This window comes from Populus euphratica, unplaced genomic scaffold, assembly GCF_000495115.2.
Source record: "Populus euphratica unplaced genomic scaffold, PopEup_1.0 scaffold46.1, whole genome shotgun sequence".
Lineage (NCBI taxonomy): Eukaryota > Viridiplantae > Streptophyta > Magnoliopsida > Malpighiales > Salicaceae > Populus > Populus euphratica.
In genome coordinates, this window is record NW_011499852.1 from 216,299 (window position 1) to 242,386 (window position 26,088).

Genomic DNA, 26,088 nt, shown 5'->3' on the forward strand with positions numbered 1-26,088 from the left:
AAAAAAAAAAAACAAAGATATTTAATGTTCAGTATGATTTTCAGAAATAAAATCCATTATAGTCCTAATATTCAATTTTTTATTTATTTTTCAATCTTTGTAAGAGAGAACGTGACTTTATTCCGGTTGAAGAGAGAGAGATTTTTATTAGAATCAATTCCGACAATGAAAAATGGCCATCTTGATATCAACGAGTTCCTTTCAATGAAAAAACTTTAATTGAGATATTATTAGATATCCATCCTGTTTAGAAAAGTAGATTTTGCCCCTCTTTTTCTTCATGGTTTATTCTTTTTTTTTATATATATATATAGGTTTTTAAAAGTTTCCTATATATTTTTTAATTATCTTATGTTTTATTTAAAAAAAATTCTTTTTGTAATGCTTTTTTATTTTATTTTTTATAACCACCTTTTTTTTTCTCATTACTGTGTTGAGTGGTTAAAGCTGCCTTTAAATTTTGACAAGGCATAGGTTTAATTCATGCTTTCAATATTTAGCCAATTTGATTTTTTTCATGGTTTAATTTTTTATATATATAAGAGAAAAGGGATCCTTTAGTCAAGGGATTGGTTAGCAAATTTATTTTTCCTTACTATAAGTGGTGTTTCCTTTATCAATTGGAATCTAAGTGTTTTTTTTTATTTAAAAAAAAACAATTCCTACTTGAAACATGTTTGTTCAATAAATAATAATATAATTTTAACTGTACCATAAATATGACCGGCTCCTTGCCTCTAATAAAATATTTGTCATTAATTAATTTTTTAATCTATTATTAATTACTTGATTTGAATTTAATTAATTAAATTGATATACTTGTTTTTTATATATTATCTTATTAAAGATACAGATTTTAAGACAAGATAATTTAGAGGGTGAGAAAAAAGGGATTTTAATTGTTTTCAATCATTTATTTTTAGAAAGATTTTAAAATATTTACACTGATAAAATTTTATTATCAAACAGTGCGAAACAAAATTAAGTTCTGCATTTTGCAATAAAGTGGCAGAACTTCATAGGATGCTATATACTATTTTTTTGTTGAAATGAGAAAAATGTATTGATATAGGAGAGAGATTTAGCACAGTTAAAACAATATAAGTTTTACTTTCTTTTACTGAATTAACTTTCATTATTAATTAAAAAACTTAGGACAAAGAGAATTGTGGTGCAGATTTTATTTTTGTCTGTTAGAAAAAGAATTGCATAAAAAATAACCTAAAAAAATACACAAGTTTTGGTTTTTTTTATTGTTATTATTATTATTATATCTTATCTAAAAGCTACCATATTACCATGGGTCATCCTTTAATTTTTTTTTATTTTTTTAAAAAATAAAATTCTTGTTACCTTACCTAGGTATACGAAATTGACACTCCACCAGCTCTTCCCTTTGAAAGGACTAGTCCCGTTTGGACTGCTATCTCAAGTAACCATAGTTTTCACTATTCATTTTTATATTTTTAAAATAATTTAAATTTAAATTTTTTAATATTTTAAAATTATTTTAATATTTTTTAAATAAAAAATATTTTAAAAAACAACCACAGTAATATAAACAAACAGCTATCTAAGCACTGTACTTTTCGAATTTTGTTCGTACTATAGCAAAAACGAGCGTATGTACTGCATGACGTTCATCCTCAGCTAGCCTGCATATCGTCTTTTGTTGAGGTGAATTTTATTGAGACGAGGAGTGGACGACCCGCCACCATACCCTTAATTAGAACAACCACATCTTAATTAACAGTTGCCAATAAATTAATTTGCATCTTAATTGACACTATGCCTCCCAAAAAGTCACGGGTCTTTGCAAGAAGGAAAAAAAGACAAAATGCTTATTGCACAATAATATTTATTTAGGGGTTGCAATTACAAAATTAACTCTAGTAATCTCCTATTAGTATTTCTCGTATTTACTTTTCCCTTCCTAAAGCTCATGTACATTCTCGTACTTCTCTTATGGCATATGTTGCATCCACCCCCCGACCGATCAACCAATCACATGATAGAACAAGCATTGGGATTCTCATCACTGAACATCTGAGGTGCATGGGGTTGGTGATGGTCCAGCAGAAAGCCGTGATTTCCTCCCATTCCTGGCTGATTCGTCGCATAGTAACCTTGTTGATTGTAGTTATACTGATGATCATAATGATTATTGTAACTTTCCACCACATGATTTTGACCGTACACCTCATCAAACCAGTAAGTAGGTGCTGGAGCTGGATATCCAGAATACTCCATCTTGCTCACCTCCACCTTAGCACCAGCAGCCTCCTCCTTCTTCCCTCCATCCCCTTCTTTCTTCTTCTCTTCACCTTTCGCTTCCCCGCCTTTCTCTTTCTTCTCGCCGCCACCATCGGCGGGGGCCGCTTTGTTCTCCTTCTTATCCCCACCGTCTCCGCCGCCCGCTTTGTCTTTCTTCTCTTCCTCCTTTTTCGGAGGAACCACCTCCACTGCTCTCCTTAGCTTCTCTTTTAGGTACGGTGCCAAGTCCTTCACGTCCATTGTTCCCTTAACCGTGACCAGATCCTTCGCCGCGTCCACAGTCACGCTGGCCACACCTGTTTTCAATTAGCCACGTCAGCCATCTATTCTTTACTATTTTGCCACCGACTTTGAATATTCAGATTTAACATGTTAGTTTGATCTAATAATCAAATGTATAATTAACTAATTACCTTTGATTTTGGAGATGATTTTCTTTATTTTTGATATGCAACCTTCACAGTGGAGCCTGATTTTCAAAACGACGGTACTCTGGAACCACCAAGAGATATTAAAAATTAGTTAAAAAATAATAACAATAGAAAACAAAAGGATAATCAACGTCTATATTCAAGATTAAATCTTGGTAGCAATAATTTATTAATTTATTTACCTCTGGAGGTGGTTTTTTCGCTTCTTCCTTCTTCCCCTCCGGTTTCTTTTCGGGTTTCTCATCGGCCTTTTTATCGCCACCAGCAGCAGCGGCACCATCGTCTTTCTTAGGTTGGGGAGAGATAATCTCGACTTTCCTCTTGGTCTTCTCTTCAAGCCTGGCTTTGATTTTTGCTGGGTCCGCTTTCCCCGTCACCGTAAGTTTGTTGCCGGCACAGTCTGTCTTCAAACTTTCCACACCTGAATAAACCCACAAAAACATCGTCTTAGCAACCGGAAAATCAAGCTCAGATAAATTAATTCTTAGATTGCTAAATGTTAGTTGCTATAAATGAATAAAAATCACCTTCTAAATGTTTAACGGCGTGTCTAATTTTCTTGGCACAGCCTTCACAATGCATGTCCAGCTTGTAAACGGAAATAACTTTGGCCTCATCTTTCTTTTCACCAGCATCAGCAGCGGGCTTCTTGGCTTCAACTTTCGCACCCTCTTTCTGCTCGAAACAACAAATTAAGCCAAATTAAGCAAAGGAATAAATTAAAATTGAAGAACGGAGAGTGAGTGAACTAGTGGGTTTTAACTAACCTCGGCACCCATCAAGGTTTTTTCTTTTTCTTTTTCACTGGCAACTCGTTGTGGGTTATTGGAATTGTTTTTGAAGATGTAAATTGGAGGCAAACAAGGCGATATATAGAGAGGAGAAAAGGGGTAGGTTGGTGAACGCATGCGAAACAAGGGGATGGGTTATGTATATTTATGGATGGTGATGATGGTATCTTGATGAATGATGTATGATGATGGGACTTTTATTTTCAATTTTAATCTTTCTTGACGTTGAGAATTCCAAGTCACCTTGTTCTGGAATTTGCATTGAAGAACGGAGCTGTCTGTTTAATTTTAGTGGATTGGCATTTAAGAATGTTGCTCTAGATATTCCCACCCCTAATAATAGTCAAATACGAATACTAATTCTTCCTTGGTTTAAATAATAATTGTATGGTTAAAAAACGAGTACCAGGTAAGTAATTTGATGTCGTCAAACTTTCAAAATTTTCTCTTCTTGAAATTAGTTGGACTTGGTAGAAATATCATGTTCCTGCCTGTTTAAAACTTTACCTTTTCCTAATAATCTTTCTTTCATGCTCAGGCTAGTTCAGCTCGTCAGCTCGAATGGGATTTTAATATGATAGTATTAAAAATAAATTTTAAAAAATAAAAAAAAAATTAAATATTTTTTAAAGAGTTTGTTTGTTTTTATGTTTTAAAATATTTTTAAATAAAAATAAAAATTTTATTAATTTTTTTATATTTTTAAATTGTTTTGTTATATTAATATTAAAAATATTTTTTAAAAAAATATTAATTCAATATATTTTTAATAAAAAATAGTCTAAAAATAATACTATCAAAAGACTACACGTCTCTAATCTAAGTGATCAGCAATAATTTTAATGGGCACGAGATCCAACAGATTTATTAAAATACAAGCAAAGCTTGGAAAAGGTGTGGAGCTTTTGATTTTTGCCCTTGACATATCAGCATCTTCGAGGCCATGCCGCAAGGCTCGCATGATGGCAGTGCTGGCAGCGGGCCTCGGGGCAACAATAATTGTTTATGGACCAAGAATGCCAAAATTATTATTACATCGACGAAAGAAAGGCGGACGCTCTTTCTTATCCCAAGTGGCTTTCAATTTCAAGCCCTTTATCGAGCCACTGTCAAATCCACCTCGGGTGGATTTGACTTTGGTAACAAGCCCTTTATCGAGCCACTGTCAAATCTTCAAGGCCATTGCATTTGACTTTGGTAAGGGAGGCTTACAGCATCAATGACGTAATCAATCCACCTTGGGTAAATCAAAATGGTCTCCCATGGTTTTAGACCTTTGATTCCATGGCACGAAATATACACGGAGGATGAGTCCTAGGCCACTGTAGATGAGTCCACATCGATCCGAGTGCGATGCCTTCCTCGGACTCGTACTTAGCCTCAGAACTCGAAGCTTGATTGAAATTGTATTTTTTATTTGGAATTATTTTTTTGATAATTTTAGATTATTTTAATGTGAAAATGTATTTTTTTAAAAAATTAATATGTTTTTAAACATTAATGTGAAAATGTATTTTTTTAAAAAAAAATAATATGTTTTTAAACAAAAAAAAAAGTCCTTATCTGTATAGAAATGACATTCCAATTGCACGATGCATGCTTGATACTTTATGCTATCAAATAAAAAACAAGAATGAGGATCTCATGGATTATGATGAAAAACAAAGAAGGAACGAGGATCTCGTGCCCAGATATCAATTTACATTTCAAGGGAGGAAGAAATTTCCAAGAAATATCGTGCGCTGACATAAATTCCAAACACCATGCATACAAACAATGCACGCATGGGTCTTTGAAAATTACACACGCGTGCGTGTATGAAAGGTGCATGTTAGGACTTACAACGTATTTGAGAAAAAAAATTAAAAAAAAATATTTAAAATAAATATTTTTTTTTTATGTTTCTTGATGTTCTCTTGTGCTGATATAAAAATATTAAATTGATGTTTTTTAAAAATATATTTGTATAGTTTTAATGTGCTAGTATCAATGATAAAAAAATATAAAATATATTTATTTAAATATATTTTTAATTGAAAAATACTTTATACTACAATAACAAGATATACTTTATGATTATATATATAGAGAAAGAGGTGAGGGGATAATAGATAAATATATTCTTAGATTTGTTTTGTAAAAACCCAATAGATATGTCGTGAAAGACATCTTGATAATTATAATCATTTTAGAATTTATAGGATGAAATTAAAAATAATAGTCTTTGTCTAATTTTATAGTAATTAGGAATTTGTCTAATTTTATAGTAATTAGAAATTTTAATTGACCTTTAAAGTTATAAATAAATGAGATGAAAGATGGTTATATTTATTTTTATAAGATAAGCTACATTATGCTTGTTTTCAATTATAAAAATACTTATGGTGCTCTTGTGAAGTTTACCTAAAACAGTAAATGCGTATTTATAATAAGAGATTGCTAATTCTAAGATAGTGATATGAGATACAAGTTCGATAATAAGACTTAATTTTCATTTTAAAATACAAGCATTGGACTAAAAGGATGATATATTGGACTTTAGTCCCCTTATATTTCACTGAACCTAAAATGAGCCTAAAAACCTTCACTCACCCTTGAAGGACTTTGGTGACGTTACATCAATCTAACACAGGTCTACTCGTAATGATGGATTAATATCTTAATGCATGAAAAATTATAAAAACAAACATTTGCACATGTTGATAATGAAAAAAAATACAAGCAAAGGCAAAAACATATATTGAAAAAAAAAAAATGTTGCCATCACCTTGAAAAAACTCCATGTAGGATAATAATTTACAGCATGTTAAAAAAGAAAATTAAGATAGTATTTGTTAAAAATATTTTTCAATTTACTAACTAAACTCGCATTTTAGAAAATAGTATACATATATAATTTTTAAAAGTTGTAAATTTTTTTTCTGCTGTTAAAAAATAGAAACTCATCTGAAGATCAAACAACCCTCTAGTTGAATATAAATCATATAAAGTAAATTAAAAAAATATTTTTTTTTCTTTGGTATCTTAGTGAATTTTCTCTAGTTATTTTTCTTGTTAAATATCTCTCGTATCTTTTATTTTTCTTGATTGCCTAGTCTGCTTACATGTCATTCTCACTTATCTTTTCATCTATTCTGATTACTTATCTCCATATTTTTTTTATTTTTCTATCTCCTTATCCTTCTATCAATTTATATCATAATTGTTATAGAGAGAGATTCAAACTCTTATACTTTTTTTATCCTTATTTCTCTATTTACATGTCATTTCACTTTTTTTTTTTCAATCATGAGATAAGACATGATATATGAAACATGATGAGAGAAAATAAGATAAACTAGCCTTGGTGCTCGTGTTTCACTCTAAGGTCATGCTATTTTTTAAAAATAAAAAATGATGTTTAAATGCTGAAATGAAATAAAAAATTATATAAAATAAATCTGTAACCAAGCTAATCAAGGCCTAGTTAACACAAAATAATATAAAAATTATTTTTTTATTATAAAAATATTTTTATCGTTTAAATATGTATTTTAATTGTTTATTGTTTTTATATTATAACAATGAAGAGGTATTATGAAAAATACTAAGATGCTCCTTGATGTTAGATTTAATTTTTTTTACATCTATTTTAGTTATTTTACTGTGTAATTATAATTAATACAGAAAAAAGACTCATTTATTCTCTATAAATTTTATAACAACAAATAGATCATATGATTTTAATACATTTAATAACCAATGTTAAGTTTCATAGAAGAAAATGTAAAAAAAAATTATTAAATGATTCCAATAAACAATACGGAGCTACAATACTTTTATGCTGGGAATTATCTCTTTTTAACAAACTTCAAGTCCTGAACGGATTTTGCATGCCTGTAAGGAAAACATATTTTCTAGAAATCTTGTCAATCTAGATTGGAATCTTAAATCATGTTTGATGAACACAGAAGGGAGGAAAGCAAATCAGGAACAAGGTAAAGTGTTCTCATTTTAAATGAGCTGGAATTTCCTTCTTACCACTCCCCCCCACCTCTTCCACGCACCATCTAAACCATGGCGTGGGGCATGCCATTCACCAACCAGAACGATGCTGCATGTGACCAGATTTGCATCGCATTTTCGAGATTTTTTTTACAGGAACTGTCGTGTAACTACCGGGGGGCCCACGGATCTATAAAATCTACCATCTTTGTGAGGACCTAACAATGCGGGCCACAAGCCATGAGAGAGTGCCCAGAGGCTGCTGCTGTTTCTATCTTTAAACGTGACAAACTTTCAAGAACCTTCCATCAAATTTCTCGAGATTTTTCACTTCTGCATTGCATCCCTTGCTCCCCACCCTCGTTGGACATATTTGAAAGTCCTGCTACAATGTTAACTATAAACTAACTAATACTCTAAAAGGCGTGGGAAAGTACTGTAGCTTTCCCACGCCCATATAATTCCTTTTCTTTTTCCTTTTCTTTTGTATTTCTTTTTTTTTTACTTCTTTTCCCCAATTTATTTCATTTTTTCCTTTTTTTTAGGGTTTACATGTTTTTTTTCCCTTTTATCCCCCGAGATTTTCTTTTTTTATTCTTTTTTCTTTTTATATTTCTTTTCAAAATTATTTTTGTTAATTTTTTTAATTTGAACCAGTTGAAAATTTAGTTCTATAGTTTTTTTTTAAAAACATTATGGATTACTACAATATTTCACTATATGGTTTTTTTAATGAATTTTTTATAAAATGATCTTTGTCGATTTTGCTTTGTAGGTTTTTTATTTACAACAGTGTGGATTGTTACAATGTTTCACCATATTATTTTTTGTTTTGCTGTGGTCTTTCACCATATTTTTTTTAAAATTATCTTTGTTAATTTTTTTTAAATATTTAGCTGGCTGAGAATTCAGTTTTAATTTTTCTCACATGTTTTTTTTTTTTAATTTTTTGTGTTTTTTTAGAATTGTTTTTGTTGATTTTATTTTTTTCAATATAGAACTGGTTGAAAATTTAGCTTTTTAGTTGTTTTTAAAACATTGTGAATTGCTACTATATTTCTCTAGATGATTTTTATTTTTATTTTTATTTTTTATGATATGTTTTTATTTTTTTAATTATCTTTGTTGATTTTTTTTTTATATTGAGCAAGTTAAAAATTTAACTTTGTAGTTTTTTTTTTTAAAAAATACCATGGATTGCTATAGTATTTTTTAACATGATTGTTTTATGATTTTTTTAAAATTATTTTTATCAATTTTATTGTTTTTAATATTAAGTCGGTTGAAAATTATGACTATAGATTTTCTCATGAAATACTATAGATTGCTACAATATTTCCATGCATGTTTTTTTTCCTTTAGTTTTTTTGGCTATGTTCTTTTCCAAAAAAAAAATGCATGTTTTTTTTCCTTTAGTTTTTTTGGTTATGTTCTTTTCCAAAAAATTTCATTTCATTTTATTTTTTAAATATTAATATGGTTAAGAATTTAGCCTTGTAATTTTTTCCAATATTAATATGGTTAAGAATTTAGCCTTATAATTTTTTCCTTGAAAACATTGTGAATCACAGCAATTTTTTTTTATATAATTGTTTTTTTGTTGTTTTCATGAATTTACAACAAAACACAAACATGTCATAAGCTCTAAGCATTGCCCGGACATAACATCTTGTTCATATTCATATGGATATGAAAAGGAGAAAATAAATGGATGGAATGTGTTTATATTATATAAAAATTAGATAATTTTTTTTAAGTTGGTTGGATTTTTTTTTCAGTGATGGCCTTGTTATCACCAAGATTTAATAATGTTGGGCTTGATATTGCCACTAAATCCAAAGCTTTTAATATATTTTTTATATTCTTTATATTTTTTCTACATTTAAAAAAATTGTTACTCTGCAGGGTATCAACATGCTAGTTTTTAAGTAATTGATAATTTGCATTGAAAATAATTTTTTCTGTTAATGCAGTTTCGTGACTTGTTTAATATTGGCATTTTTTAGCCTTCATCTATGCCAAGTCGCATAACAAACAATATTATAATTGATAGTATCAACTTAGAGGTCACGGTTTAATGGTCATGGGAGGGAGTTGTTTTTTTTTTTGATAACAGGGTTTAATTTTTTATATGTATATTTATTATTCTTGTGATGTATTATTTATTTACTGGATTTATAGGGTTTTTTAATGAATTCTAGAATTAATTTTGGTATAAGTAAACTGACTTAAATACTTCAAGTTATAAAAAAAAATACAAAGATATTATATATGTGATTATATGTATGGTAAACTCTTTGAGTAATATCATTTTATTAGAATTAAATGGTGAGTTTTATTCTTTTAAGAGACCCATGCAAGAGAAAGATGTGTTTTTTTAATGCTTATAAGCAATTAAAACCTCCTGTCTTCTAGCTGATACGAGATCGTAATATTATTGTAGCTTTAGGTAAGGGGCTTAGGTAATTGCACATGATTGATGTTTTCACAAACAACATTAATGATAACATGTGCCCACACCCGCACATGTAGATAGATTCCTGGTGAGGTATTGTCTTTTAATTAGCCAAAACGACCGAGTAATATAAAATTAATTTTCACATGATTTAATTCATTTTTTATTAGAAAAAAATTAATAGTCTTTTAATTAGCCAAAACGACCGAGTAGTATATTTTCACATGATTTAATTTATTTTTTACTAGAAAAAAAATTAACAATTTTAAAATACTTTTTATATGTTAAAAAGATGATCTGATCCAATTATCTAATTATCTAGTGTATTCTCAACTTTCGCCGGTCATACCAAGTTTTTTATAATTTTCCTCATGTTCCTGGAACCTTTTGTTCTGCCACTATTTTCTGTTTATATATATATATATATAAAGCCGTTTTCGAAATTGTATAGAAAAGATGAAGTTGGGCCCATGAGCATATGTGATGTAGGATTGTAGGTCTACTCCTCAGGATGCAGCCGGTCCATGACAATCTCGATAACTCCCAGCCCATCAACTATTCTAAGCTAGTTAGCCTATTCCTTTAAGGACCGGCCCATTTAAAAAGAAAAAGAAAAACACTATCCTCTTCCCTTCCAGGCTCCAGCAAAGTAAAACAAGCAGAGCAGACTGGCCAAGCAAAGTGTTCCCTTCCCTTGTTTTCGCTATGCCTCCATTTCCATCTTCTCTTCATATGTTCCACCCCAGCCTGAATCATTACTTAAAACCTAACTTCTTTTCTCTCATTTACTTCTCGATTTCAGCCCCTAAATTTCCTCTCTCCAGCCAATTGATTGCGTTTAATCCTAGAACTCTCTCTTCTGTAGCAACTGCACTTTCCCCATCGGAAAATGGCAGTGGCGGCGGAGGAGAAAGGTCGGCCGCGCTGGCTGGTCCGCCGGTACTCGAAAATTCAGTGCAGAAAATTGATGTCAATCCTCCTAAAGGTACCAGAGATTTCCCTCCAGAAGAAATGCGCCTCCGCAGCTGGCTCTTTCACAATTTCAGAGAGGTCAGACCTCTGTCCATGTTATAAATAAAACATATCTATCTCCATGTAATACTTACTAACTTAACATGCTTTTGTTGGTTTTTAGGTGTCGCGACTGTTTGGGTTCGAGGAGGTTGATTATCCGGTGTTAGAATCGGAGGCATTGTTTATAAGGAAAGCTGGAGAGGAAATCAAAGACCAGGTGTGTGTGTGTGTGTGTTTCGTTTCTTTTTAACAATTGTATTGTTTAATATACTGCAACTTAACTTAAAGAAACTATCAGGTGCTTAATTAAGTGGCAGGTTCTGGTATTTTACATTGTAGTACTTGGCGTGATGATAATGCTGTCAAATTTTGTTCCAAAGTTATCAACTTTTTATTAAATTTATGGATTCCTTGTCAAATGCAATCAATAAATGTTTTCATCGTTAGGCATTAACTTAATTTGGAAATGGGGGTAGGGGTTCTTGAAGCGCATCTAATGCAATACAGTGGACTGGCCAAAAAAGAAGATCATTGATGATGAATATGTACAGATTTCAATCCTGTCATTCTTGCACTACATTGCCTTTTTTTTTTTTTATGAGTACTTAACTGTGGGTCTTCTAGAGTTTCTCTTTGTGCCAAAATTAAAACTCACAGGTCTCTCTGCAGGAATATGCCATACATTTTTTGTGGTGGCATATGTTTATTTTCTGGTGTGGGATTGTTCTTTCTTATTTGACAATGAGTAATGCAACTCCACCTGGAACATCTTGCAACGGTTTTATATTTAAATCCTATCACTTTTTTTTCACTTTCTTTCTGCAGTTATATTGTTTTGAAGATCGTGGAAATCGTCGTGTTGCACTAAGGCCCGAGCTTACTCCCTCTTTGGCAAGGCTAGTAATACAGAAAGGGTACTTGAAATTTTTGATGCAGCAGAGTCCCACTGTTTTTGCATTTGAATAGCGCACATCCCTTTTTATGCGTTTCTTTATCCCAATTTGATTGTCCTTGACAAAAACCTTTAGGTTCATTTATTTATTTTCCTATGATTTTGTATCCAGGTACGGATGCAGATTTGATCTCCATGTTTTTTTTGGTCCAGAAAATCGCTATCCCTCCCACTGAAATGGTTTGCCATTGGACAATGCTGGCGATATGAGAGAATGACTAGGGGGCGGCGTCGTGAGCACTATCAATGGAATATGGATATCATTGGCGTCCCTGAAGTCACAGTAAGTGCTTCTGCATTAGCTTGACATCCAAAAATTGGTCACATATCATGGTTTTGAAACATCCTCATCCATTATTGTGGAGACACAGCTTTTATAAAGCTTTCAAAAGATGGATGACACGAGGTATAAGCTTTATAGCCTGCTCTATCTTAAGTGATAAGGTTTACTTCAAACAGTTGTTTTCAATTAGTCTTCAAGTCAAGTTAATTCTGTGCTCAATTGTTCTATTTTTATCTGTGTATCGTGTAGGCTGAAGCAGAGCTCATTTCCTCCATTGTTACATTTTTTAAGCAAATTGGAATTTCAGCATCAGATGTGGGATTCAAGGTTAACAGTCGAAAGGTAGTTACTTATTATTGCATTTTTTTTGGGTGAACATGGACTCCCACTGGAGTTCTTTTGTGATTAACAAATGATACAGTAATTGTGTGCTTTATGAATTGCACGTATTGAGTGCTTTTAATTCTGCAAGTGTTCATCAGTTGAGATCTTCACTTTCTGCTCTAAGAATTATTCTGAGTGCTTTTAATCCAAAAATTCTGCGCATTTCTTTCATTAATTGATTTTTTTTTTGCTGGCGCTTTGGGAATTGTTCTGAAAGTTATGATTGATTCATTCAACTGCATGGAAGGAAACATACATCAGTGTGTTTAATGGCATTATTAATCCGTGAATTAGACAAATTCAGAGTTTGTTAATCCTTGATACTAAATGAGAAAATATCTAGAGAAATAAGCAACTAATGATATTGCTTAGTGACAATGACAGTTTGTCCTTTTGTTGTTACTTTAGACAGAAAGTCATTGTATGCTGCATTCATTCCAGCACTGCGGGAAGTATATAATTAATCATTACATTGTGCATATCTTGAAAGGAATAATTTTTTCATGATGCTTCAATGTGATTGTTTATCCTGCATAACAGGTATATGAAGGTCATTATTTGACTTCCAATATCATTATCTGCATGCAATTTGTAGCACCATTGTTAATATTTTGAGTGTTTTCTTCTTCATTGCAGGTTTTGCAGGAAATATTAAGGTCCTATTCCTTATCAGAAAATTTGTTTGCCAAGGTCTGCGTTATCATAGACAAGGTTGGTTACCTTCTTTTCTTTTTGCTTGGATTTATATGCATAAAGGTTGATTGCTTGAGGTTTCATATTATGTGGTGTGATTTATCCCCTTTCACTGTATTGTTAGTCATCATGGCTGATATATTGTCATAATTTTAACTCATAGCAGTCATTGATTTCATTTTACAAATTAAATTTGTATTGGTTTTGTATATTGATGCCTTTATGCAGTTAGATGTGCACTTTTTCAATGTGATGCATCAGTTTTTCTCCTATTGGACCATGTTAATGGTGCTGATAATATTGATACAGATTGAGAAGATTCCAATTGATGAAATTAAGAAAGAATTGAACTCTGTTGGGATGCCGCAAGAGGGTGTTGACAAGCTACTTGAAGTCCTTTCCATAAAGTCATTGTCTGAGTTGGAAGGTCAGTTTCAACATGTTGCTAGAGAAGCTACTCTTTATTTGGTTTTTTTGCTAAACATTCATAGGTTATCCTCTGGCATATGTTAACTGTTGAATTCTTAACTAGGACAAATGATAACCAAATATATTTTCTTAAGGATATTGATGAAAATTCCTAATTATAGCCTTAAATACCCTGTATAAAAATGGTAAAAACAGAAGCCAGATACAAGAAGTCATTGTTTTTAGAGTTCAGATATGATAAGGATGCTGGGATACTTTGCACCATCCGTCATATCCTCTTTATTTAGATCCTTGTCCCATGGTTTGCTTTTTTCCTTAAAATTTCCCTGGAAATAGAGATTCAAAGATTTCATAATATTTATTTTCAAAGGGCGGAAAGTGGCTGCAAGACATGGTGTGCCCAAGTAGCATGCTAGGCTGCACTGTATTGCTTTTTAAACAATGTGAAATGAAAATCATATGTATCTTTTAGATTTACTAGTTGAAAAGTTTATTCTGAATTGGTTGATGTTTAGTTCTTGAGACGGAAGTGATCTCTCTAGATAAATGCAGGTAATGGATCTTTCTTAGCTTCTGATTATGTACTTTAATTATTGTGGGAGTATAGAGATACTTGGAGGTGCAGGGGAAGCAATTGCAGATCTTAAACAGCTGTTCTCACTTGCTGAAAAGTTTGGTTATTCTGAGTGGATTCAGTTTGATGCATCAGTGGTCCGTGGCCTTGCCTACTACACTGGAATTGTGTTCGAGGTTAGAATTGTGATATCTTTCCCTTTTTGGCTTTACAATATATGGTAGCAGACCAAGACTTGCATGGGATAAAAGATTTTATGATGAAACACTGCATACATGCTATACATGTTAATGTGTCCTGCCCATCCTATATCCAATGAAAACTTAGTACATATCTTTGAAAATGACAATGTGGCCAATAGAGTCTTGGCAACATGCCGAAAAACTTTGCACAGATATTCAATGATTGATACTGTTCCTTTTAGTGGATACTGGGCAACTTGACCACAAAGTATACCCATTTTTCCATGTTGTTTTACACATATCTAAAATGAAAAGTTCTTTTCTTAGGGTTTTGATAGAGCAGGAAAGTTGAGAGCCATTTGTGGTGGTGGGCGATATGATCGGTTACTCTCTACTTTTGGTGGTGATGACCTTCCAGCTTGTGGCTTTGGCTTTGGGGATGCTGTAATAATTGAAGTAAGTTGGTAGTTTTGTCCCCTTTTTTTGGCCATTTTAAGAATTTTGATGAAATGAATTAGGCCTTGTTAAATTCTATATAGCTTCATGTGTTCCCATCATCCAAAAAAAATTTACCTAACCAAAGATTTCTATTTTGGGATAAACCAGTAACTCGTAAAATAGCTTCTACCATGGTCAGTTGGCTTTATCTGTGTTTGTAAGCTAATGTCCAAGGATTTATGGAGAACTGAAAGGACGTTTTCATCTTCTGTATACATGAAACTGCTTAGATTTCTTTGTTTGTTATGGAATCAAGTAAATGAACTTGTACTTTTAATTGTGGGACTACCTCAAAGTTATGTGATCTATAAGAGGAAACAAAATAACAACCACCAGAACCTCTAATGAATGTTCACTCACCAAGCTTCTCGAAACATGGCCATGTGAAATTCATTCCTCAGTTTATCCATCAGTTTTGGGATGGTAGGCACTAGAGCGGTGTTATGCTCTTTCTTTCTTCTTGTTTTTCAAATGGTGTTTCATTTTCTTTTATATCATTTTATATGTCCTTTTGTTTTGTATCCATGATTGGTTTCCTTGCTTTTATTTATTCTAGCAATGCTTATACAAGTATCTACTTTTTTTGGATGGTGATGGTTCACAGCTACTCAAGGAGAAGGGTATCTTACCAGAATTGATCCCCCAAGTAGAGAACATTGTGTGCGCTCTTGATCATGATCTTCAAGGAGCAGCTGCCACAGTTGCTACCATGCTCAGAGAGAAAGGCCAAAGCGTTGATTTAGTCTTGGAAAGCAAACCTCTTAAATGGTATCAAATTCTATTTCTTAGGGGATATCCCTTCTCGCTTTCTATGTTTTATTTGCTAATATATTCTAATGATTTTCAGGGTTTTCAAGCGGGCAGCACGAATAAATGCACAAAGGCTTATATTGGTGGGGAACACAGAATGGAAAAAGGGTATGGTTAGTGTAAAAATACTCTCTTCTGGGGAACAATCTGAGATTAAAATCGATGAGCTAGAGTGACAAAAAGAAGAATGGATTTTTTGATGATTTCTATTTACTATTTATATGATTTTTTTTCCTTCTACCAACTTGTTTACTTCTCTAGATATTTTAGGTATAGTTTGATAAAAAATTCTTCATTTCAAATCTTCATTAAACTATTTTCTTACTGATCACTGTCATTTTCCCTTTGAAAATTATAATGACGGGTGGATTCTGTAGTTTCTAATCTGCCTTGCATGCCTCTACACCAGTATGCAGATTAGTTATCTTGTTCTGGCTGACAAAGTTGTATCCAGGCATCAATCAGATTAGAATAGATCTTCCCCTTTTTGACTGACAGGAAAAAAGGGGGATGCAAGTACTTTTGAGTTGATAATGTTTATAAACACAAATAAAACAGATGAAAGGTCTCTCTACTTGAGCAACATGAGTGTTACCGGGATTATCACGCTAAAAAAGTGCATTCCACTGCATTACTGTGCATGTGTGTGCACGCATGCACTTTCTTTTACTGCATTACCCTGAACTTGTACACTTCCTTTTAATTTGTTACAACTTATCTAGTGGCAACTAAATTTATGTACATTGATGGTGCCTGTTCAGCCATGGTACTGAAAGGCCTATGCTACATGTATGTATCTCTGGTTGTGGCCTGCTGTCTTCAAGCTTTAATTTGTTACAAATGTCCCCACATACCAAATCCAATTATGAAGAAAGCTCCTGCTTGAAGTAATAGATATATGAAGAAATGATCTTTCCTGAAATGTAGGTCGTAGATTGCACAGTACAACATAAACATCCCCATTATCAGCTCCAAGACATGAATCCTGTGTAGCATGAAAAGATGAAACGGAAATGTGAAATTAATTTGACATTAGGTAGTTGTTGTTCGTGTTCCATACTTTCTAATTTAGCAATTCTATTTGTCACCTGTTTGCTGAAATGAGTTTGGAAGCATCATGAAATAAACACTTTGCTTTGTCTAATGCGTTGTTCCATTTTTGCTGTTCTATCCACATGGTTGGGGTTTATTGTAATGCTTTGGTCTATGGTGATACGCTGTTTTGGTGAGGTGTTTAATGAATACCTTATTCTGTGCTCCATGAAAAAAAAACAAGGACACCTTATTCTGTGCTCCATGAAAAAAACCAAGGACCAAGTAAAATTGCCTGTTTCCTATGATCGAACATTCTTGGATGCTTTGAAAGTGTTCTTTTGCCTCAAGGTGTTCCCAAGCTTCTCAGTCACAACCCATTCATTGACACAGTTTGCATCTAGGAGTCCTATAATTGCTGATTTAGTTCGACGTAGGGACATTACATTTTCAAACAGGATCCAGAAGATGAGCAGATGAAGTGACCTGCTCCATTGTAGAGATTGTAGCTGTCGACTACCCGTCAATGTCAATAAAAAGAAAAAGAAAAATGAAGGTGAAAACCTTTGATTGCTGTAATTAGGTTACGTTGGAGTGCAGGCTGCGTTTAGAATGGTAATGGTGGCTGGAATGTAAATAGCTAGAGGCTTTGTGAGTTTCATTTCTGGAACCAAGGCACTTGCAGGTATAACCACGCAGTAAAAGAAGAAAGTGACCCTGTGTGCTGCTATCTTCCTCACATAGAAGAAAGCATAGATGATCTCTTAGAAAGAATCATTCACTGTAATTAACTCCGCATAGGATTCCACATGACTGGCGGGTTTGCTGGTAACGATATGCCTTCAGTGTACTAGGAAGTTCATTTCTCACCTGCAAAGGTAAACAGAAAATGGAAGATCGGGTTGGCAGTTTACAGTTCCTTGAAACTTGAGAATCTCGAATACAATTACTGTGGTTATCTCTGCGATAGAGACCTCACTGTCAAGTTCCCCACAAAGCCAAATTTCCAGCCCTTAATTAAGGCTAGCCCTGACTGCTAGGTCCATCCGTGTCTTCCACTGTGGTTCGATGTTTCCATCCACCTGCATCATTTATGGCCTGGATCGCCATCAACCACTTAATAATAATTTTATTTTTTTTGTTGAAATGTTTTCTTTAAACTTAACCTTTATCATATCAATATAAACACTATCTTTGTTATTATTACTGTTATTATTTATGATATCATCAGTATTATTATTATTATTATTAAAATAAAAATAATTGAAGGATGTTAATCCACATTTATCTTGTAAAAAACAAGATTACCAAACTCTTCACAATATTTATTAAATAAGAAGCTACCTTTTCTATTCATGCTTATTGAGCAAATTTTTAAAACTAGACGTGAATTCGGGATTATTCTTCTGCATCAAAACTTCAAAACCAGCTGAACATGTCATTAATAAGAGTATAATTTTAAAAAAGATTTAAAATTTCAATATCATAATTTGATAGGTTGAGATTGAGATGGAGTGTACTTTAACACATAAATTGCATAAAAAATTGTTTAATTATAATTAAAATATCTTTTCATTCTTCTAATCAATAAAGCTGGTTTAACTACTATGCTAAAAAAGTTGGGATTTTCTCATCTTCTTCATTGTTCATATAAATAGTAAATAAATGTGAAATCTTTTATTCATTTATCTTTCGATTGATTTTTTTTGGTATTTTTTTTAATTTTATACTTCAATATTTTTTTTAATTTTAAATTGATTATTATAATTTATTTCACATTATTTTCTATGAGAATAATCTCAAACAAAAATCCTGATATTTGGTTAGTATTGAATTTCACTAAGTATCTATTTTTGTTATCATATTATTAAATAAAAAATAATTTTATTTTTTTTAAACCCAATGGAATTCATAATTCAGTTTTATATTTGACAAGTTAAATCACAAAGTTTGTATCGATTTAATACATTTTCATTTTAATATTAAATAAAAAGATATCATCCTAATTTTTTTTTTTAAAAAGCAAACCACAGTTTAACTGGTCATCTAATTTGTCTTTAAACCCACCAAGTTAACTAAGTCATGTAGAGGCATCTCTTATACATGTTAATTTTAAACACAGGTTAAGAAAGAAATTTAGTTGAGATATTTTATTGTTGACCTATTGGGTTAGCTTTAATAACAATATCAAGCATATTTTTTACTAGTCGTCTAAACTGTTTTTGAATTTATCAAGTCGATTGAGTCATATTGGAACAACTTCTATGCATGTAATTTTAAAGAAAGAAATCAAATCAGAAGAATTCAAGTTTGACATGCTAAATTAAGTTTAATAACAATAAAAAATATTTTTTTCATCTAAATATCTTTTTATATGAAAAAAATATTATTGACCTATGACCGTAGCAGATACCAAGAAATTAGTCGTATATATAGTTAGAGGACATTCTTTAGTTTTTAAGCCCGTTAATTGGAAAACACTTTTTCTCCCACCCTTTCTTCCCTAGGCTATTTTTATTTTTTGGAATTTATTTTTTAAATTTTTGTGTATTTATTTTTTATTAGGAAAATTAGTCAATGGAAAACACTTTCCAGTAAAAGAAAATTTTAGCTTGGTTTTCAGAAAAAGTATTTTCTTGAAACATTTAGGCGGAAAACATTTTCGAGAAGTTGTAAAAAATTTAAAAATATTATATTATTTGCTGATTATATCAAATTTGGTCCTCAAACTTTTGATTGCTATATATATTTTATTTGGATATTTATTTTTTAATTTCATCTCTTAAAATTTAATTTTTATATTAACTTTGGTCCTCATTTTTATAATTTTTATTTATTTTTTCCCTATCATTTTTTTTATTGAAATTCTTTATCTATCAAATTTGGTCCTTATTCTTTTGATTGTTATTTATTTTATTTGAAATAATTTATGAAAAGTTAATTATTATTATTTTAACTTTTTTATCTTTTATTTTTTTATTTTTTAGATTTGATCTCTATTATTTTGATTATTATTTATTTTATTTGAGATAATTTATGAAGTTATATTTTTTTAATTTCATTATCATTCAACCTTTTAATTTGTAAGATTTGTTCCTCGTTATTTTAACAAATTTTAAAAAAATTAAACATTAATAAGTTATTTTTCAACTTATTTTCCATGACATAATCAAATAATGAAAAGTATTTTCCAACTTATTTTTCATTACATTATCAAATATCATAAAATAATTCATTTTCTCATAATTCATTTTTCAAAAGGAAACTATTTTCCAGCAAATAAACGAGATCCTAATATTCTCTCTCTTTCTTCTATTTTTTTGGAACAAATATTTTTTTAATCTTTAAGCAATTTAATTTTTGTTTGAATATTTTTTCTGGGTATAGAAAAGAAAAGGTTGTGGAGGATTTATCACCTTGATTTCATCATTGTATGTCTGAGAAATGAACAACTATGCATAATTGAATTTGAAGGTATTCAATTTAATTTTTTTAATATTAGGTAAAATTAATTTTCTCTAAGCTAACGTTTCTAGTATAGAATAAAAAAAATTAAAATTGTTCTTGAAAATTGAGAGATTAATTTTTGTTGTCGCACTTGAAGTATTATTGCATTTTATACCAATTAATTCCTCAATCGATTGATATTTAGGGTTATTTGTAGTTTTTCTAGTTAGGATCATACTAGTTATGTGTTTGTGTTTCATTGCAAGTCAGACTCAATTTGTTTTGTTAACATAGGAAAAAATAACATATTGGCAACATGTTTTACACCGTTATTGTTTTTTTAATTGCGAAGCAAAAAAAATAATGCATATATTTAATAAAATAAATTAAGAATTATATCTAAATATTAAAAAAAATTTCTAGCGCTAACAAAAAATTAAGGTGATAAATTAAGACAAATATACATGTTAAGATATCTAATCTGTGTCGTGCAAAAAGCTTTTAATTTTTTTTTTAATTATACAACAATAAAATCATTTTTGGTAAGAAAAATAATTATTTTAACTCCTTTGGAAAAAAAAGTTTCTAGTATAATTCTTTTTTTTTTCTTATTAAAAAAGTAATTATGCAAAATTCACTAAAAGTTGAAAGAAATTTAAATAAAAATATTTGTGATAACTATAATGACCTGCACTTTATTTTCATACAATGCTCACGACCATAAAAATAAAAAAGAAAATATACATAGCAGGTCAATCAAATAATTAATAAAATGATTGTCAACATTGTCAAAAAAAGAGAGACAAGAATCTCATTAAAAAAAATTGAATTATACGTAATGAAATAATATCTCAAATATGATATTATTTATTTAATTATAATTAATTTTGATTAGAAAAAATAAATAATAATCATGAAGGGTATAACGGAAAAAAATGTACAGGGCATAACAAAAAAAAAAAATCTTCTAATATCATAAAAAATGTCATAATCTTATTAAAAAACAAATTCAAAAATAATTTAAATTATCTAGTACAAAAATAGGAGTTTGCCTGCACACCTTACCAAATTTTTATTTAGTTGGGTGGAAGACAAGTCATTTGACCAAAAATTTTTTTATAGGTAAGAAAACGCTAGACAACCGTCATCCTTGGCCAGCCTAAAAGACTTTAAAAACTAAAACACCCCACTCTCATTTTTAATTATTTTATTTTATCTGAAAACATAAACACCATAAAAATTTCAATAAATTTATTTTAACTTTAAATTATAAAAAATTTCAGTTAAAAAAAATCAACCTTGGTTAAAAAAATTCCTAAGTCTCTATCTATGTTTTAAAAGTTTTTTTTAAAGATAAAATTAAAAAATATTTTAATAAAATTTCTCTCAAAGATACCTGTTAATACTAAAATTGATTTTTTTTAATCATTATAGAAGCGTTAATAGACAATTTTCTTTCTTTTGTTATTTTTTTTTATAAAATTCAGTTTTTACATCTCAAACTTAAAGACTAAATAATAAATATAATAAAATTTTAAATTAAAATTAAAATTTTAAACTAAAAATACTGCAAAGAAATTCAAAGAAAAGTGAGCTAAGAGAATATTTTCACACCAATGTGTATTTGTCCTTTTTATTTATATTTTTTATTTTAGTCATGTGTTTTTAAAAATTATATTTTTTTTAATAAATTAAAAGAAATTGTTGCTAACTTGATCATAAAAAAATGCGATTGAAAATAAAAAAATATTAATATTTTTTTTTAAAATCAATATTAAAACTCGAAGTGAACCGTGAGACAGTGCATAATGCACACACACTGTAAAAAAGGACCTCGCCTTTTAATGTTTTTTAAAATCATAGCAATATATAAATTAAATTCTAATGTTGCTACATACATATATTTGTTATAAATGAAATTTTAATATTCCTAAATATAATTTTTTCCAATTTTATTTAACATTTCTTTGTTTTATATTGTTATAAAATCACGATTGAATATAACAAATACATACATGCACATTTATAATTTTATTACCATGAATAAATAAATATATAACCCACGGCGTGTCTGGTCAATTTTGTTTTCTTTTTAATTTCTTTGTTGCTATCAATTTCTCAAAAACTATAGCCACGGTTCTAGTTATAATATTTATATCGGTACCTGTTTGTCATTTTATTTTAAAAATATTTTAAATATTTTAAATTAATATATTTTTAATATTTTTAAATAATGATTTTAAAAATAATTTTAAGTAAATAAAAAAATATTATTCATATATTTTTTAAAATATCTACAGTTATTCTTCGAAACATGTGAAATCCTATTTTTAAAGATATTTGGAGTGGGGGACAAAAACGCAAGCCTGCCGACTAATTGAAACAGTGTTCATCGATGATCCTCCTCCACTAGCTTCTTCACTCACTTTCCTCGTTCACCCAATGGAGAATTATTTCTTTTTCGTCTTGGCTTTTTATTTTCTAATTCTATTTTCATTAATAAGATTTGTCAGAGATTGTTTAAAAACAAAATAATACTTCAATTCTTTATAAAAATAAAGTCAGAAAAGAAAAATTAGAAAGCTCTGTTTAAATATAATATATCTATATCCAAAAAAAATTAAAACTAGTTTTTCAAATTTATAATGTGTTTGGAAAACATATTTTAGAAGAAAAATCTATATCCCTGCAAGTTTCTATTGTTTTCTAAATAAAAAAAAAACATGGATAATAAATTCTTTTGTTTTGTATAAGAGCACTTTTTTACCAAATAAAATATTAGTTTTCTTACATTTTCATATTTAATTAGTGCAAAATTTTATTTTTATTATGAATCTATTTTTTAAGTTAACAATATAATTTCTTATAATAATCTTTAAAGAATTTTAAAATCCGGGATAGAAACTTGATACTTCCTTGTTGTATTATATGTCTATAAATAAATATCTAACAGGATTGTTAAATCTTAACACAATTTTTTAGCCTAACGAAACCCTAATGATTAATATAATAAAATAGTTTCAGAAATCCCTTAATAAAACAAAAAAATAAAAATTCTATTCAATTTATTATTGTAAAAGAAAAAACAAAAACTAAAAAAGGAAAAAAAATTCTATTAATAAACAAATCTTTGATATCTAGATCATCCCATCCAAGGTTTGAATCACGGTTTAGATAGGTTAATTTAAATTTATTTTTTTAAAATTAAAACAATATTGTTTTATAATTTTTTTAGAAAATCAAATTAAATATTAATTTAGTTATGAATTAACTTTCCGAGTTAACCGTACTAATCAGAGTGAACTCCACGTTAATTTCTTTACATCAGACCAGGATCAAGTGGTGGGTCAGCTGGCTCTCAAGTGGGGCCACAGAGTGAATTTGAAAAACTGTGCTATATGTTTAACCAAATAATACTGGCAGGTATAATAGTTCCCGTCATTGAATTGTCATCTCTTTACCATACCAGGTTTTGACGACGAAATTGTGGCATGCAGGACAAGACTGGACCTGTGAACAGCTCCGTTCCAAGGGCACCTTCTTCTTTTCTTTTTCTTTTTTAACATTTGGATTTCTAGAGTGTTTTTGTAGCTATTTTTTAAAATATTTTTTATTTTAAAAGATATTAATTTTTTATTTTAAATTTATTTTTAATACCAGCACATTAAAACTATTCAAAAATACTAAAATAATTAATTAAGAACAAGTTAAAATCCAATGTTATAGAATAATATAAATTATATTTTGAGATATCACCTAACAGTTTAAGTTATTAAGTTAAATTGATTTTTTGACATGGTATCAGAGCTTTAATAATAAAGCGGTCACAAGTTCGAATCTCATCATTTCTATTTATTTAATAAAAAAATTAAGTATAAAATAACATGAACTTATATAAATTTTAAGTTCAAATTTTTTTTACAATGTAGTAAAAATTTATATAAATTATATTTTAAAATTTCATCTAATAATTTAAATTATTAAATTAAATTATTTTTTAATACCAATACCCATCACTATAGTTAGCTGCAATTGATGCTGGCATGGGATACAACCATTAAGGTGGAGATCCCATCTCCAACATTATAAGGTTTTCAAAAAAGGTTGAAGGCGAACTCTTGTTTCGCTATGGGGTGCGGCTTCAAATAAAAGATAGGTAAAATTCATGTTTTTTTGTTTAAAAATAATTTTTAATTTTTTTTAATATGCTATATTAAAAATAAATTTTAAAATATAAAAAAATATATTTTTAAATAAAGAATACTTTAAATATCAATTACTAGCATGCTGTCAATCAACTTATTATTAAGAATTGAATAATTGAATTAAAATCCTGATGTCCTGCTTGCAATTATGGTTTATCGATGGGGTGAAAAAAGAAAGAAAGAAAAAGGCACCAACTTTGAAAAGGAGGAGTACCCTTTTGTACTTTACCCTTTTCGTGAAGCTGAAGCTTCCTGCTAGACGATCGAATTGCTTGAATGGGATCATGATCTTCTTCTGTCTTTATATGAACATTTCATAATTTAGATCCAAAACTCAACACCCTTTCCCTTTCGTTTTCTTCTTTATTTGTTGCGTTCTTGAAAAATATAGAGTACATTTTCAAAATATTTTTTTAAAAAATTAATCTTTAAAATTTTTTATTTAAAATTAATTGTTTTTAACGTCGTTGTAATACGCTAATATAAAAAATATTTTAAAAAACAACAATTATAATATTTTTAAATATAAACTAAATAGTGATAAACAATCATTTTAATTTAAAAGGTTAAATTATTAGGTGGAATTTTAAAATATAATCTATATTATTTTTTATCATATTTTTTTAAATGAAAAATTTTTTGGATTTAAAATTTGCATAACTCTATATTATTTTATATTTGATTTTTATTAAATAAATAAATATGATAAAATATAAACTCATGATAATTTAATTATCAAAATTTTGATAACATATTAAAAAATTATCTTAACTTTATAATTTAAAATATTAAATAAAATTATAAAATATAATTTATATTATTATCGTGGTGCAAACGTTAACTGCGTGCCATGGTCGATCCTGTTCTCACTTTGATGCTTTCACCATGCCTTCAGCAACGATTAAAAAAGAAGAGAAACTCTGGTCGAGACATGTGATGTGTGTGGACTTGGTCAACACAGCACCTTTTTTTCTTTAAGTGGTTGTTTGGGCATTAGGCAACGGCTACGTATATATATAATATATAATAATATAATGTATTCCTCTCCTCCAACTAGACCACGCTGGGTCCCTCCCTCCCTCTACTCATGCACTTGTAAAGCAGAGTGATAAATATATTATTAATTAATTGTAGCAGTGGCAAAAGTTTTGGTGCAGAACATGTGATTAGGCGAATGCCGGAAGTCCAATCCCTAGCTAGATGGTTTTTGATTCAAGCAACTTCTTTTTCCGGTGAACGTGCCAGCGGGGCAGCATCCATGAAATTTAAAAGATGGAGGTGAAGTTGCCTGCCTGCGTCCATTTGTTTTTCAATGACGGTGCCACTATCCACGGATCTGGCACGGCTGACTCTTCATGCTAGAGAACTACTTCTGACGATGATCCAAGCCATGCCGATAACCATATATAATTATTTGCCGGTGGATGGTTAAGGGTATGATAATTATTGTTTTTTAAAATAATAATTTTATATTTCTTAATAATTAATATCAACAAATTAAAATAATTTAGAAATACATATATATATTAATCAATTTCTGTTTAGACCGTAATACCAGGCATACCTAAATCAAATTAATCCTCTTTTTTTCACAACCAGCAAATCAATAATGACTTCTAATTACACTATATGGATTAGTGAGCTGACCAT

The 26,088-nt window shown here is 29.7% G+C and overlaps 2 protein-coding genes and 1 long non-coding RNA gene across 4 annotated transcripts; 1 reads left to right on the top strand and 2 right to left on the bottom strand.

Annotated features, from left to right (window-relative positions):
* Window positions 1-1,820: 1,820 nt before the first annotated feature.
* LOC105121704 (uncharacterized) lies at window positions 1,821-3,620 on the bottom strand. 2 transcript variants are annotated; one of them, XM_011020443.1, is made up of 5 exons: window positions 3,473-3,620; window positions 3,233-3,380; window positions 2,888-3,126; window positions 2,688-2,766; window positions 1,821-2,570 (listed from the first exon to the last, which is right to left on the bottom strand). In XM_011020443.1, exons 1-5 carry the CDS (start codon window positions 3,611-3,613, stop codon window positions 2,005-2,007), a joined length of 1,173 nt encoding a protein of 390 aa, XP_011018745.1. In that variant the 5' UTR covers window positions 3,614-3,620; the 3' UTR covers window positions 1,821-2,004. The 2 variants fall into 2 exon arrangements, with proteins under 2 accessions (XP_011018745.1, XP_011018744.1); XM_011020442.1 differs by having other exon boundaries at window positions 2,688-2,772.
* Window positions 3,621-10,543: 6,923 nt separating this feature from the next.
* On the top strand, window positions 10,544-16,134 carry LOC105121710 (histidine--tRNA ligase, cytoplasmic). The gene is made up of 11 exons (XM_011020448.1): window positions 10,544-10,985; window positions 11,071-11,166; window positions 11,775-11,863; window positions 12,055-12,184; window positions 12,434-12,526; window positions 13,205-13,279; window positions 13,571-13,688; window positions 14,298-14,440; window positions 14,774-14,902; window positions 15,549-15,712; window positions 15,792-16,134. Exons 1-11 carry the CDS (start codon window positions 10,641-10,643, stop codon window positions 15,928-15,930), a joined length of 1,521 nt encoding a protein of 506 aa, XP_011018750.1. The 5' UTR covers window positions 10,544-10,640; the 3' UTR covers window positions 15,931-16,134.
* LOC105121709 (uncharacterized) lies at window positions 14,909-17,989 on the bottom strand. Its single transcript, XR_841592.1, has 3 exons — window positions 17,976-17,989; window positions 16,843-16,849; window positions 14,909-15,249 (listed from the first exon to the last, which is right to left on the bottom strand). It is a non-coding gene; the product is annotated as an uncharacterized LOC105121709 (long non-coding RNA).
* Between the last annotated feature and the right edge of the window lie 8,099 nt (window positions 17,990-26,088).

Excerpts from the sequence above, each read along its gene's own strand:
- LOC105121710 (XM_011020448.1), top strand. The coding sequence starts at position 10,641 with ATGCCTCCATTTCCATCTTCTCTTCATATGTTCCACCCCAGCCTGAAT. Across the intron at positions 11,864-12,054 it reads AGGCTAGTAATACAGAAAGG|AAAATCGCTATCCCTCCCAC; the intron begins GTACTTGAAATT and ends TTTTTGGTCCAG. Across the intron at positions 12,185-12,433 it reads TTGGCGTCCCTGAAGTCACA|GCTGAAGCAGAGCTCATTTC; the intron begins GTAAGTGCTTCT and ends TGTATCGTGTAG.
- LOC105121704 (XM_011020442.1), bottom strand. The coding sequence starts at position 3,613 with ATGCGTTCACCAACCTACCCCTTTTCTCCTCTCTATATATCGCCTTGT. Across the intron at positions 3,381-3,472 it reads AAACCTTGATGGGTGCCGAG|AAAGAGGGTGCGAAAGTTGA; the intron begins GTTAGTTAAAAC and ends TGTTTCGAGCAG. Across the intron at positions 3,127-3,232 it reads CGCCGTTAAACATTTAGAAG|GTGTGGAAAGTTTGAAGACA; the intron begins GTGATTTTTATT and ends GGGTTTATTCAG.